Consider the following 14,040-nt stretch of genomic DNA (forward strand, 5'->3'; position numbering starts at 1 on the left):
CTACTGTCACCGCCAAGTACCGACTCTGGAACGGAACGGAACGTTATGGAACGCAAAGGAACTGTCTCCGATACAACCCCCGTGTACCGGCTCTGGAACAAAACGGAACGTTATGGAATGGAACGGAACGGTCTCGATGCATACAACCTCCGTGTACCGGCTGCGAGACAAAATGAAGCGGAGCGTAACATGGAACGCAAAGGATCTGCCTCTGTCAACACCTCCGTGCGTCGGCTCTGGAAACGGAAGAGCGGCACTTGATGAAATGAATCATTATTAAAACGGAACACCATGTGATTAAATGTAATGGACATATTAGACCGGAGCTACCGCACTGATTCCGTCACCAGTTTCGTGTAGAAACCGGCTCCTCTGGAATCGAGTATAGGTATAGTGAATTGCCATCAGCTCCAGCTACATGGTTCCGGGTACCCGTCCTACATTAAGCTGATCTTGACAGCAAAACAGTCAAGACAATTTAAAGTACATTGACAAAAAATGGCATTGATAAAACAGTATTGACAATTTAAATTTTACGGCACAAATTCGGGGAGAATAAATCAACTACTTACTATATACCTAGACCTACAGCAAAGTGATCAAAAGCCTACATTTTTTAAACTCTGAAGCTGAAGCTTGAGCAGCCCAAACTTGGTCGAAATATTCCACCTGTGTGGTCTGTTTGTACTGTGCGCACTGCAAACCGTTTCAATTATCTCCGCATAATGCCAGCCCGGCACGGCGATCAGTTTCCATTTGTCCCGGACGTCGGTCATAATATCACGGGTGTCACACCAATCATCGACCGAACAATGACGCCGACACCCGTGTCGACACACATCGGGGGTACTGGCGCCGTCCGACAGCCGATATTTGCATACAGTTTCACCGATAATGGCGGTCAAGTGACCGAGCGGCCCGGCGCCGGGCGGGCCGCTCACTGCCGGTATTCAAATACTGCATTGCACTGGGGGAGGTATTCAAATACCACTCGAGCTGTTTTGGACTAGCCATGAGTGCATTCTGACTTTGAGAGGGGTTTGAATGTGAGCGAGCGATGGGCTAAGGAGGCGAAGAATGTGAATATTCATTGCCTATTAATTTGCAGTGAACTTAACGTACACTCAGGTAATTGTGTAGCTCATTCAATGAAAGTAAGGTGAACAGCCTGTAACAATGAAATGTCTGCATTATGCATGATATTAGGGAAAAGGTCCGCTGTGACGGTTAAGTGTGCACCGTGCACGTGACCTGAACTGCTCCAATATGGACAGAGAGAAGGATGATATAAAGAGAGCAATTGCAGGTATACATACGTTTAAACGTACAGACGGTCTTTAACCCGCGAGTTGCTGGGGGGGGGGGGCGTTAAACGCCCCCACTTTTTTCGCCGGGCCATAGCATAAGAACGGCGCGCCGCAGGCGCGCCAAATTTTGGGTACCTGTAGGGAATTGATTGAAGTTTATTGTGACAAAGTTTCAAAAAAATCGTTCGAAAATTTTTTGAGATATCGAGGTTTTAGTGACGTCATGATTTCTGAGTTTTCGACCAAAAACGGCATATGTTCAAAAAATCATATAAAATCACAGAATAGACATATAGACATGCCGTAAACGCCATTAGACTGCCAATACCATGGAGAATCAAATGGCTATCTTCGATTATTGATTATCGTTCCGCATTTTCCAAAATCTTGAACTGAATCTTGGCAATTTCTCGTGACTACTTCACGACCATGATACATGAATTTCTTAAATTGAACTTTTTTAGCCAAACACGTACACATATGATAAAATGAATGTCACCATCGTGTTCTACGCCCCAAATTACCCATAAAACATGTGTCACAGGCTGCGAATATCAGTTTTTATTTTCGGGGATATGTGCCTGCCCGGTTGACCTGACCTTGACCCTGACCTATGCTTGACTGACCCCTGCATGGAGCTGACACTCTTGTAGGCCTTATTTGATGGATTGTGCACCGTTTTGACAGAGTTTATGACGAGAGGCGCCCATTGCGAAGTCCTGAAGTCCATGCTAATGAAAGCCCGATTTCAGGTGTTTGACCTGACCTTGACCCGACCTGTGACCTCAAAGTTCAACTTTAAAGTACTCATCTGAAGCGTCTCGTCGCGTTCTTTCGTTTGCCGCCTCGTGCGTTTCGCTGCGCCTATTGGTTCTCGAGTTATCGGCTGGGGGCGTTTAACGCCCCCCCCCCCCCAGCAAACGGTGGGTGGCGAAATACCCCAGCAACTGCCGGGTTAACATACCTACATATAGCAACATAAACGCGTGACGTAGGTATCGTAGTGGGACGTTTGAAACAGGTGGTTTGGCGTGAGCCACAGATATAATGTGATGTGATGTGATGTGTTGCGTTGTGTTGCAAGTGATGTGATGTGACGACTATTCTGAAACATGAACAGATGGTAGTGCACTAGTGCATGGACGGTTATGGGACGTCCACAGTCAACACTGAATCGGTGGCTCAACGTGAACAGATGTTATGATGTTAGCATATTAAGTGAACTGTCCAGCAAAGTAATATGAACAGGCGTTAGAGCCGCGAATATCAGTAGTAATATGTGGCAGATCAGTGAGCTACAAGACACGACTATAGCACCTGGTATAGGCGCGAACAGGTGATAAATATTGAACAGGTGTTACATCAGTAAATGCATAACACATCAGTGAGCATATGTGTATGTACATTAGTGAACAGGTGCTGTGACGTAATTAGGTGGTAAATCAGTGAACAGGCAATGCAAAATGATGAGATGGTTAAACTTGAACAGGTGGTAGATACATCCGCGTCCCAGCCCACGTATACGGACAGTGCAGGGTCGCTGGGCGTCGGCCGACAGTGGGCAGTCGGCACCGCGGGCAGGCTGGCAGTCGCCAGTGCAGCGGTGGGCCCGCCCGGTCCCCCCTCCCCGCCCGGTGCTGAACCGAGCGCTCTCATTGCTGCACTAGTTTTCAGTCCTATAGTGGCGGCCACACTGCTGCATGGTGTAGAATAGGAATGCCTAATGAAATTGAAAGAGAATTTATACGAAGTGAGTAAATAGAAACTTAAATTTTAATCGCGTCTGTTTTACCCAAAAGATGCCTACTATGGATTACACATAGTACAGTTATTACTGCTCTTCTTGTATCGACCATTTCCTATGTCTGTAAACAACCGATGAGCTCCTCAGTACGAGTAAATCCCTCAATGGCTACCATGACGTTGCAACTTACATTCCAGCGTAGTAAAACCCATCAAACACATCATAAGCAATAAACGGGTTTTCACCTCGTAAATCAGCGTCATCTATCTCATCCGGTGCGAGTAATATCCAATCCAGTTTTACGCTGCCGGATTTAACTCCACGTGACCGGCCCAGAGTCGGGGCGTGCCTGGGTTTAGTCGAGTGGCGCGCCCTTGACTGCCTTATTGGTGCTGGGCTGCTGTCGGAGGGAGGGCGGTGGTCCGCTGTAACCAGGGGCCGGTGATTACTCCACCCGGCCTGTAGTCCGACGATGGAGAGCGGCCACCAGGTCTGAGGTCTCACCTGCTCTGGCATACCTGGTAGACGGAGCAGCTAAAAGGAGAGCAGCAATGGCTCTGTCACTGGATACTCACAGTCTATTATAGCCCACTACTCGACAGAATCTGAACAGATAAAACTACTGATGACTCCGCACCGAGTGATTCTCGGCTCAGCGTGTATCAGATTCTCTTTATACTATCAGTGCACTTACAGAAAACACAACTCCTCAGAGCTCGATTTCGGCAGCGCTGGGGGAAATGCTTCACAGCTGAGCCAGCTGTTAGTGTTCACTGTGGGAGCTCTCGTCCAGTGTCTCACCTGCGTTCACAGTTCAGCACAATCCCACACAAAACTATCCCACCAGTCACTACACCCGTCACACACCCGTCACAGCGCCCGTCACAGCTGACCCGTGTCACACCTCCCAGCTCGGGTCGACCGCAGCAAACTGAGCAGCAGAACCGTCCGCGGCAGACGTGCGCCGCCGTACCCCCGGCGGCACCTCTCTATATGGCTCGGCACGCGTGCTGGAATGTCAAGAGCGCCGCCAGCGCACACCGGCTGTGCTGGAGCCCGGGTCCGCCCCCGCAGCCGGACGGCACAGTGATCTGGCCGGAAGGACGGAGGGCGGGGGATGAAGGTCACGCTGGGGGGGGGGGGGGGACATCTGATACACAGGTGCTCACAATGGAGATTCTACAAGCGCAGAGTGACGCAGGAGAGGTAGGATGATGCCTGGAGACGCTGCTGGAATTGATGATCGTTGAATATTGGTGTGCGTGATAAGAAGGAAATAAAAAGAGACCGAAGCCCTCATTTGGGTCAAGGGTACCTATGCCATCGAAGAAAAGTCACTGAACATCTAGCATCAAACTTGGGACGCTCATGTCGCACATGCGTGAACAAGTGTTTTGGAATGTTGATCGGTCCTAGCCATATTCGACATCACTTGCCTCAAAATGTAGTTCCTATTATCGTACACGGTCTCGTCCTGTCACATGTCAGATACTGTTTAACTGTTTATGGCAACGGCTCAGACAAAAACCACAAACAGCTCCAAAAAGTCATTAGCTTCTGTGCCAGGGTTATAGCTGGCAGGCGCAAGTTTGACCACATCTCTGACATCTTAAATGGTTCGGACTGGCTTACCGCTAAGCAACTGTCGGAGTTTCATACTTTAACCCTCGGGGCGTTCCACGACAAATCGACAAGTGCCCTGCACCCTCATATTTTATTTTTTGCTTAAAATTGGTCTAATGGGTTGTGATGGGCGGGGAAGCCAGCTGTGGCAAGGATTTTTTCTTAGAACAACGGTTTCCGAGATATAGCCTCGGGCAATTCCTGGATGTCGCGCTGCAGCCCTATGTTTGGCGGCCTATAACTCAAAAACTATTGGTTTTCTACGATAAAAACTTTATATGGTTCAACTCACAATCAACCAACAAACATTTTGGCTATCTCGGATTTTCAATTTTTGAAAATTTTGATCGCGTGACCTTTTGACCTATTTTTCGAAGAGTGACCTTGATATTTTCCCCACTGAAAGTTGCAACTTTGTCTGATGACGAATAAAGCCTTATCAATTGTCATTTATATGCGAAAATAAAAAAAGTGGATATCGCCCTGCGTTGACCTCAGGTCAGGTCATTTTTATGACCTGTCCGTTATTACGAGCGGGAGCGACAGCGAGATCTCGAGAATAAAGCAAGATAGCGACAAGCGGTAAACGGTGCAGGGTACAAATGGATAAGGTCTATAATTTTTACTCAGGTCATCTTCAGGTCAGGTCAAAGATGACGTCACAGGAGCAAAAAGGAAGTCAAAATTGCGGCACCACATATATATGAAGTTTTTCTCGAATAACTTTCAAGGTATCCCAGCTAGGAACAAACTAATAGCACCATCGTGATCCTCTCGTCGATCCGCATCGAAACATATGTATGTTGACCTCGAAAGGTCGAAAGGTCAAAAGTTGACCTTAGGTCACTTCGAGAAAAACTTCATATATGTAGTGCCGCAATTTTGACTTCCTTTTTGCTCCTGTGACGTCATCTTTGACCTGACCTGAAAATGACCTGAGTAAAAATTATAGACCTTATCCGTGTGTACCCTGCACCGTTTACCGCTTGTCGCTATCTTGCTTTATTCTCGAGATCTCGCTGTCGCTCCCGCTCGTCACGTGACCTAAGGTCAACTTTTGACCTTTCGACCTTCCGAGGTCAACATACATATATTTCGATGCGGATCGACGAGAGGATCACGATGGTGCTATTAGTTTGTTCCTAGATGGGATACCTTGAAAGTTATTCTAGAAAAACTTCATATATATGTAGTGCCGCAATTTTGACTTCCTTTTTGCTCCTGTGACGTCATCTTTGACCTGACCTGAAAATGACCTGAGTAAAAATTATAGACCTTATCCGTGTGTACCCTGCACCGTTTACCGCTTGTCGCTATCTTGCTTTATTCTCGAGATCTCGCTGTCGCTCCCGCTCGTCACGTGACCTAAGGTCAACTTTTGACCTTTCGACCTTCCGAGGTCAACATACATATATTTCGATGCGGATCGACGAGAGGATCACGATGGTGCTATTAGTTTGTTCCTAGATGGGATACCTTGAAAGTTATTCTAGAAAAACTTCATATATATGTAGTGCCGCAATTTTGGCTTCCTTTTTGCTCCTGTGACGTCATCTTTGACCTGACCTGAAGATGACCTGAGTAAAAATTATAGACCTTATCCATTTGTACCCTGCACCGTTTACCGCTTGTAGCTATCTTGCTTTATTCTCGAGATCTCGCTGTCGCTCCCGCTCGTAATAATGGACAGGCCATAAAAATGACCTGACCTGAGGTCAACGCAGGGCGATATCCGCTTTTTTTATTTTCGCATATGAATGACAATTGATAAGGCTTTAATCGTCATCAGACAAAATTGCAACTTTCAGTGGGGAAAATATCAAGGTCACTCTTCGAAAAATAGGTCAAAAGGTCACGTGATCAAAATTTTCAAAAATTGAAAATCCGAGATAGCCAAAATGTTTGTTGGCTGATTGTGAGTCGAACCATATAAAGTTTTTATCGTAGAAAACCAAGAGTTTCTGAGTTATAGGCCGCCAAACATACGGCTGCAGCGCGACCTCCAGGAATTGCCCGAGGCTATATCTCGGAAACCGTTGTTCGAGGAAAAAAATCCTTGCCACAGCTGGCTTCCCCGCCCATCACAACCCCTTACACCAGTTTTCAACGAAAAATAAAATATGAGGGTGCAAATTTAATTTTTTATTTGTCGATTTGTCGTGGAACGCCCCCCTCGCCCATCGCATCTTACGATCGGAAGAGCCGTCTACACTTGTTTCACTTTTTAGAAGAGTGTCTAGTTTACGTGACCGACCCACGCGACAAGACAGCCATTTTTATCTACCTCGTGGTGTCAGGTCAGAGGCAGGACGGCGTCAGTTTGCGTACCGAGCCCCACAGCTATACAACAGTGTGCCGGAACGGCTGACTACGCTCAGCACGGACGTCTTCAAGCGGAACTTGAGGCGTACTCTGAAGTGAGAAGCGACTACCGTGTGGTGTGTGATGCTTTTACCATTGTATGAGGTGTGCTTCCAATTTTGTAAACTTGTACGTACCTCTTACTGCCCTGTATGACACTGGACCAAGAATAGCCAAAGCTGCAGTGGCATGGTTCAAAGATGTGCAATAAATAAATAAATAAATAAATAAATAAATAAATAAATAAATAAATAAATAAATAATGGTTAAAAGGAAAGGTAAGTCAGTTTCTGCTTATTAGGTTCAATTTCACGCAGTGTTGAATGAAATGGCCACTGTATGTAAGCATTCTGCACTCCTTTTATTCAATTGCTGCTTAACAGCAAGGTTTTCCTTCTGCAAACAGGTTTTTAGGCGAAGTGTGGCTCCTCCAACCCATGCACGAGGCGAACCGATCACATCACATGCCGATCGCACGGTGAAGGAGTTACAGCCACCGGTCCGGCTCATTGCCGCGCAACAGAGCGGGCCGGCACCCGTTTACAGCCACCGGATGTCATAAACCCTACCGATGATATCCGGTGGCTTACATCGCCGCCGTATTACCGAGGGAAGTACCCGGTGCGGAGCCCAAGATAAACACGTTTAGGCGCATTTACGCCGGATCGGTTCAGCCGTCAGTCACCGCAGCTGTTGCAGAGAGTGAGAAAATGGCTGTTGAATGTTGTTGCAGGTTGGGAGTCCTTCCTTCTCGAAGAGTACAGGGGCGGTGTTTTGACTACAACTGCGTTTAGAGCGTGCACGGTGTCATAACAACTGCAAAACCATAGCGGAAGCTTATCGTTTGAAAGAAATCGTTTTTCTTCAGCGGATGCAACTGCACTCCATGGAGCGCAGTTAAAAGCTCCCTTGCAAATGATTTTTACTGATGTAACGAATGCAAGTTAACCCAAGACAGCCAACATATATATAACTGCGACAAACACCTCAGTAAAGACGTGCATTGTGCAACAAGCTCCTATTTCTACAGCATGTTGCTAAGCGCAGCCGGCATTCTGGATGACATAAGTGACCCACCCCTCCCGACCCCGCGTTATCCCCCCTGTAGCGGCGACCGGGTCATCAGTATACGAGTAAATCCATCTATGGCTACCATGACGATGCAGCCTGTGCGACTCACCGGACTGGCATCGCGCTGCAGTGTGACGGTCTTCCTGGGCCGGGCCGGGGACGAGTGGCTAGAACTGGGCTGTCCGTAACCAATGCTGTTCTGCAGGTCGGCCAGCAGTGTGTCTGTAACGGGAACGTAATGGGTCACACTGTGTCACACTGGGTCACAGTGGGTCGGGTCATACTTGGTCATAGTTAGAGATTGCAATCCCGAAGCGTTTTGCCAATCCCGGGATCCCGAAAGTTTTTATTTCGGGATCCCGGGATCCCGGGATCCCGGTCTTGTCACTAAAGGTCGTAAGAATGATTTCCTACTGACATATATGTTTTGCGTCTTTTAGCTTACCACAACCAAAAGCCATCCTTAGACCATGTCATTTGCATTAAAAGCGATTGAATTTGCGAAGGAAACGTTTCGATTTGATTACCATTTATTCCCAATTGGCCTTTATAAATCTGTGCGTCGACCAGTGCGTTTACTATCTCGTCATTAAAGGGACTATCCCACCTTTAACATGGGGTTTGAGTTGAGATAGCCAAGTTTGCGGCGAGGTTCAGAAACCACTATCTATCTAGGTTGCAACCCCCGCGGCCTCTTGGTGATGAAGAAATTCGTTCCCTTCATTTGAAAATGGGCCTTGTACAAGGCCCTATCTTCAACATGGAGCGACCGTTAGTGTGACGTGTCGTCACCTCGTTTAGTCATTCTGATTTAAATGGTTTGTTCGTTGAAAAATCGCTTAAAACTTGGTCTGAACTTTGTTGTGGTGCCTACAGAGTAAAAAGAATCAGCTTTATGACAGTAATGTGGCCTGGGGAAGGAGGTAACTTTGGGCTGTGACGTCACATATTTGAAAGTTTGTGTTTGGAATATGGGAAGCCTAAGATGTTTAATGAAAAATAAATGCCAGAACCGTGTTCCTGGTCATCCAATCTATAAAGTCGGGCACAATTTAACTGGTTTTAACAACATTTTAGAAGGTGGGATAGTCCCTTTAAGACGGGTTCCAGCACATCCACGCCTCACTCACTCTTCGTCTACGCTACTCGTAGTTAGCGCGACAGTCTTAAGGCATTGCTGGTAGGTCTGTCTATTTTAAAACTCGCGACCAGTGTACGCCAAATTTGGCAGCTCCCTATTTCACAATGTTTTCAAGACGTCGCTTGGTCACTTCACCTCCTTCCGGTTCCGCTTTCATCACTAATATCTCTCAGACTTTGCTCCGAAGTCGCTTTGAGGGCAGAGTCACTGACTGGGAGAGCTCCACTCTACCGTCTTGAAGGTTTGAATCAGTGAGCTCTGCCGTCACTTGCGTGACATCTGCGACATCTTTCTGCGACACGAGCTCAAAGACTGTCTTGATGACCTCTTTTGTTCCGGCCACGGACGGACAAGTCAGAATCGTTGAACGATCCGTGATCCTGATAAAGATGTTGCAGCACTGATGCTGCAATTTTTTGGCGTTCGGGACCCTTTTTCGTACACATTTAAGCGGCTTATCCGCTGTGGGTGATACCCGGGAGCTATCAACACGGTCGATTGTGGACGGCCGCTACGGGGTGCCAGCTTAATAGTTTCTCTGCTTTATGTCACGCAGCACCATGAACAGTGTAAATAAGACTCGTGCAGCGGCTGCATTCTTTTTATGGTGAAAAACTGATTTTTCGGGATCCCGGGATTGGCGGACTTTCGGGATCGGGATCGGGATTAAAATCCCGCCGGGATTCCGGGATCCCGATCCCGGGATTGCAATCTCTAGTCATAGTGCATGCTGGAAAGCATGTACCTACATATGTTCGGGCAAATGTGTCACTAAGCGGTTATAATTTGGGAACATTGGGGACAGAACGGACATTTGGTAAAAAGTTGATTTATTGCAGGTATGATATCGAGTGTCAAGACAGCCGAGGTGCTAAAATCAAGCAGCAAGACATTTATATTCAGGAGACAGCTCGGTAGATAAAAGTGGCCATGTCTTCATACTGTATAGTATTTTAAATAGTGCACTACGCACAGAGCTTTAGTTTCGAGTTGCAGTAAAAAGTAAAAAAATGCCTTCATCTAGGATTGATACTTGATCCTACGTTAATAGGAACTCTGTTGATTGGAAATGACTTGTGAAGATAAATAACGAGCATAGCCATAATGCGCTATTTTGCAACCATAAACAGACAGCTGAGCAGCGTCATTCCTTCGCCCCACATGCCGCTGCCCCGTGCTCTCTCAGCTGTATCGTGTTCAGCTATCTGTGGCTGTGCTGCACCGTTCAGCGGACAGGCATCGGTCCGTCCATCCGTGCCGCCACTGCGGCTGACGGCACATACCCGGCCTGCTGACAGCATACCTACTCTGTTGATGGCATGTACTCTCCTGACGGCATATACTTTGCCAACGGCATATTAGTTTGCCGCTGTGGGTATGAGTACTGGGTAGCGGGACGCACCCTGTGCTGTGCCTCAGTTTCTGTCACTGTGGGTGCACGGAGGCATCCTGTGCTGTGTCTCAGAGTTCGCCATTGCACGACACATCCTGTGCCGATAGGCACCGCGACACCAGACATGTGGGTGGACGGGGCGACAGCGTGGCTCCGCTGCAGAGTCACCGAGACGGGAAACGAGTTGTAGGGCAGTGATTCAAATGTGTCGGGTTTCAGCGAAAATTATGGATGTTGCGGTAGATGGTACCCATGTTTTTGGTGTCGAGTGCGAATAGGTACCTACCACTCAAAGTTCGGATTATAGAGATGTCGTTTTCCCGTTATCCGCGCTATTTGTGGTTTGTCATGAGACCATATACGTGGCGTAAAATTAAACAACCCTCATGCACCCTGAACAAACTGTTTGAATATTGATAGGTGCCAACTGATATCACAATTAACAAATCAATTGAAATCAATGGTCAACAAATCCAGCACACAGGAAATGAGTGGATACTAAGGCTATTTGCTGATATCAAATAAAGTCAACATATTGATACGCTGTTTATCGTGTGAAGGCTAGTGGACGGACATTGTTCGTGGTCACGCTAGTATGGACAGTGGGGATATTTCTAGCAATTTCTGTGAGTTGTTTGAGCGGTAACCTACCCAGGTCGGCCATCTCTCCCACGGAGACCATGGTCTCCGAGTCCAGCGAGTCGAACGAGCCGGCCAGTTTCAGTCGGTCCACGGTGTCGGCGGGCGGCGGCGGCCCCGCGCGCCGGCCCTCGTACCACACCGGCTCCGGGGGCGCCGTGACGGAGATGTGTGGCGGCGTGCCCCGCCTCGGTACGTCGCACAGGTCACCGGCGCTGTGCAGTCGCGGCGGCTTCGGCGGGCCGACCGGAGTCCGGCTGGAGGCCAGGTCCAGACCGCGCGGCTCCAGAAACTCGTAATCCGCCATAGCGCGCACTACAGTACTGGAACGTCTCTGAGAAGACACCGATCGACTCAGATATACGACACGGGTGATGAATAATGTCCTGATTGAGGCACCACTTGGCAACACGGTTCAATGCCGTCAAACCCGCTGGCTGTGCGTTAGATCACGTCGTCACTGTCCGGCACTACAGCTCACTTTGCCGGCCGTCGCTGCGCCACTGGTATTCACCGCCGTCAACACTGTACTGTTCACGCCACGGCCGCGCTACGTCCGTGCTACGGCTGCGCTACGGCTGCGTCAGCACGACGTGACGTCGGGACGATGACGTCAGTGTCACGGTGCGTCACGTCCGTGTCCGGCCGTAGCGGCTGGACAGCGGGGCCCCGCCGTATAGCGTGTCGTGCCGTGCCGTACCGTGCTGAGCCGTAGTCCGTGCCGTGCCGGGCCGGGCTATCAGGGCGATAGGGGAGGACCGGCCGGGTGACGGGTCCGGGCGGACAGACACCGGCTGTGCACTGTGCAATGTGGTGCACCCATGCAGTGAGCCGGCCGGCCGGACGGCGGCGGTCGGCCGTAATCGCTGCCGCGTCCGGAGTCGGCGCTGTGACCGGAGCTGCTGAGTGCTGACTGAGCTGAGCTGAACTGCCAGCTAGCAGGGCTTCCAGCTATCGGAGCTGCTGACGGAGGTGTCAGCGCTGCTGATTGCTGACTGAGTTGCCACCGTCCGGAGGAGGAGTCCGGTGCCAGACAATCAAGCAACTGCCACACCTTTGATACTACAGCCCCTATGGCCCATATGCACTCATACGAGCTATGCCACGGCTAGAAGCCCAAGAGTGACACTCGCAGCTCAGCTTGAAATCGAGAGCAGCCGTGGCATTCAAGAGCTAGGCATGGAACGAGCAGTGAAGGAAGAGCGGACATGCAATGCTGAACAGCGTTTTTAGACAAACAGGTTTCTTGAAGGCCACAACGGCCACTAATCTAGTTATTAATTCAACTCTTCTGCTAGCGTGCATGAACATTGCACAATGCGCAATATTTAGTGGGCCGTAAAAATACGGTAGCACGCCAGCGGACTCAATGCTCGATTTACCATTGGATCCGGTGATAACTTTGCCATTGAGCTTGCGACGCATAAAGGACTGGCAATAGTCACAGACAATCGCTTTCTCCACGGCCTCAGCCGCAGCAAACTTGTGCCGAACTGAGCGTAAACTGTCCCGAATTTAAACTCACGAACTTACACCATGACCACTGTGTCTCTGTTTCTGTCTTCTCCCGTCTATTTCTCTGTGCGTGATAACTATACACGGGCTGACCTGCAGAATAGCCATCAATCCCAAGCGATGGGTTCTCTCTTGAAAAAGGAAAAACAGAAGCGTATCTGCTATGCCTGTCACCATTTCAGTGCTGCCTTGATTGTCAGTTCCGTCGTGACTCAGCACGGGATGTACGAGTAGTTTTTCCGCTTCCCCTTCGAGCTGCCAGCAAACATAGAGACAATTAGCTATGCTATGCGTTACCAATCTCAGCGCAAACCTCACAACCAAATCCCTCCAGGAAAACACTGTTGCTGTACAAAAAGGGGCTATTGGTATATTCAGCCCAAATGAACACGACACAAACATACTAGCAAGTATACATGTCTCAACCGAGACTGCCCTGCCAACGGGCCGCCACCCCTCCCCCCGCGCGGCGCAATGGTGTCCCCACCCAAACTAGAAACCCTGTCGTGTGTGTCCTCCCCCGGAAAAAGTCCTAACTAGAAAAAAACCGGGGGACCTAGTTGGGGAAAAAACCACATTTTGTGGAAAAACCCATCTTTATTTAAGAGTGTGGTGCGTGTAAAAAAAAAAGCCCCAAAAATAGTGGTGGGTGGGTGGGAAACGCAAAAACATTACAGAGCGAGAACACCGCTGACTTGCGTCAGACCGGGCGGTTTAGAACAGAGTGACCGCGCAAATGCACTCAAACCCCGCGCCGTCACCGTCACGTGACACGAGTCGTTCCGCCAATCAGAGGAGGCCGCCGCCTTAGCGGCCTTGCCGCCCGGGGGCGCAGGCGGCCGCCCGCCTGCCGCCGAACGCTGCTCGCAGAGGCCGGCCCGGCTCCGGGGCCGACCCAGAGAAGACGCTCGTAGTGTCGCGGAAAAACCGGTTATATCTTGTCATATATAACCGGGCGTATTTTCCGCTTCCCCTTCGAGCTGCCAGCAAACATAGAGACAATTAGCTATGCTATGCGTTACCAATCTCAGCGCAAACCTCACAACCAAATCCCTCCAGGAAAACACTGTTGCTGTACAAAAAGGGGCTATTGGTATATTCAGCCCAAATGAACACGACACAAACATACTAGCAAGTATACATGTCTCAACCGAGACTGCCCTGCCAACGGGCCGCCACCCCTCCCCCCGCGCGGCGCAATGGTGTCCCCACCCATTCAATACATCCACCCAGACACCAATGCGCC

General features: G+C 49.2%; 1 protein-coding gene across 1 annotated transcript in view; it reads right to left on the bottom strand.

Annotated features, from left to right (window-relative positions):
• LOC122367687 (paxillin-like) overlaps nt 1-12,104 on the bottom strand; it is a 57,292-nt gene extending 45,188 nt beyond the window's left edge. The window contains exons 1-2 of the mRNA XM_043341023.1: nt 11,292-12,104; nt 8,216-8,328 (exon numbers count right to left, since the gene is read on the bottom strand). Coding sequence (XP_043196958.1) covers nt 8,216-8,328; nt 11,292-11,586 — 408 coding nt within the window. The 5' untranslated portion in view covers nt 11,587-12,104. The remainder of the gene's footprint in view (nt 1-8,215; nt 8,329-11,291) is intronic.
• Between the last annotated feature and the right edge of the window lie 1,936 nt (nt 12,105-14,040).

The sequence above is a fragment of the Amphibalanus amphitrite genome, unplaced genomic scaffold (assembly GCF_019059575.1).
Source record: "Amphibalanus amphitrite isolate SeventyFive unplaced genomic scaffold, NRLGWU_Aamphi_draft 000889F_arrow, whole genome shotgun sequence".
NCBI lineage: Eukaryota > Metazoa > Arthropoda > Thecostraca > Balanomorpha > Balanidae > Amphibalanus > Amphibalanus amphitrite.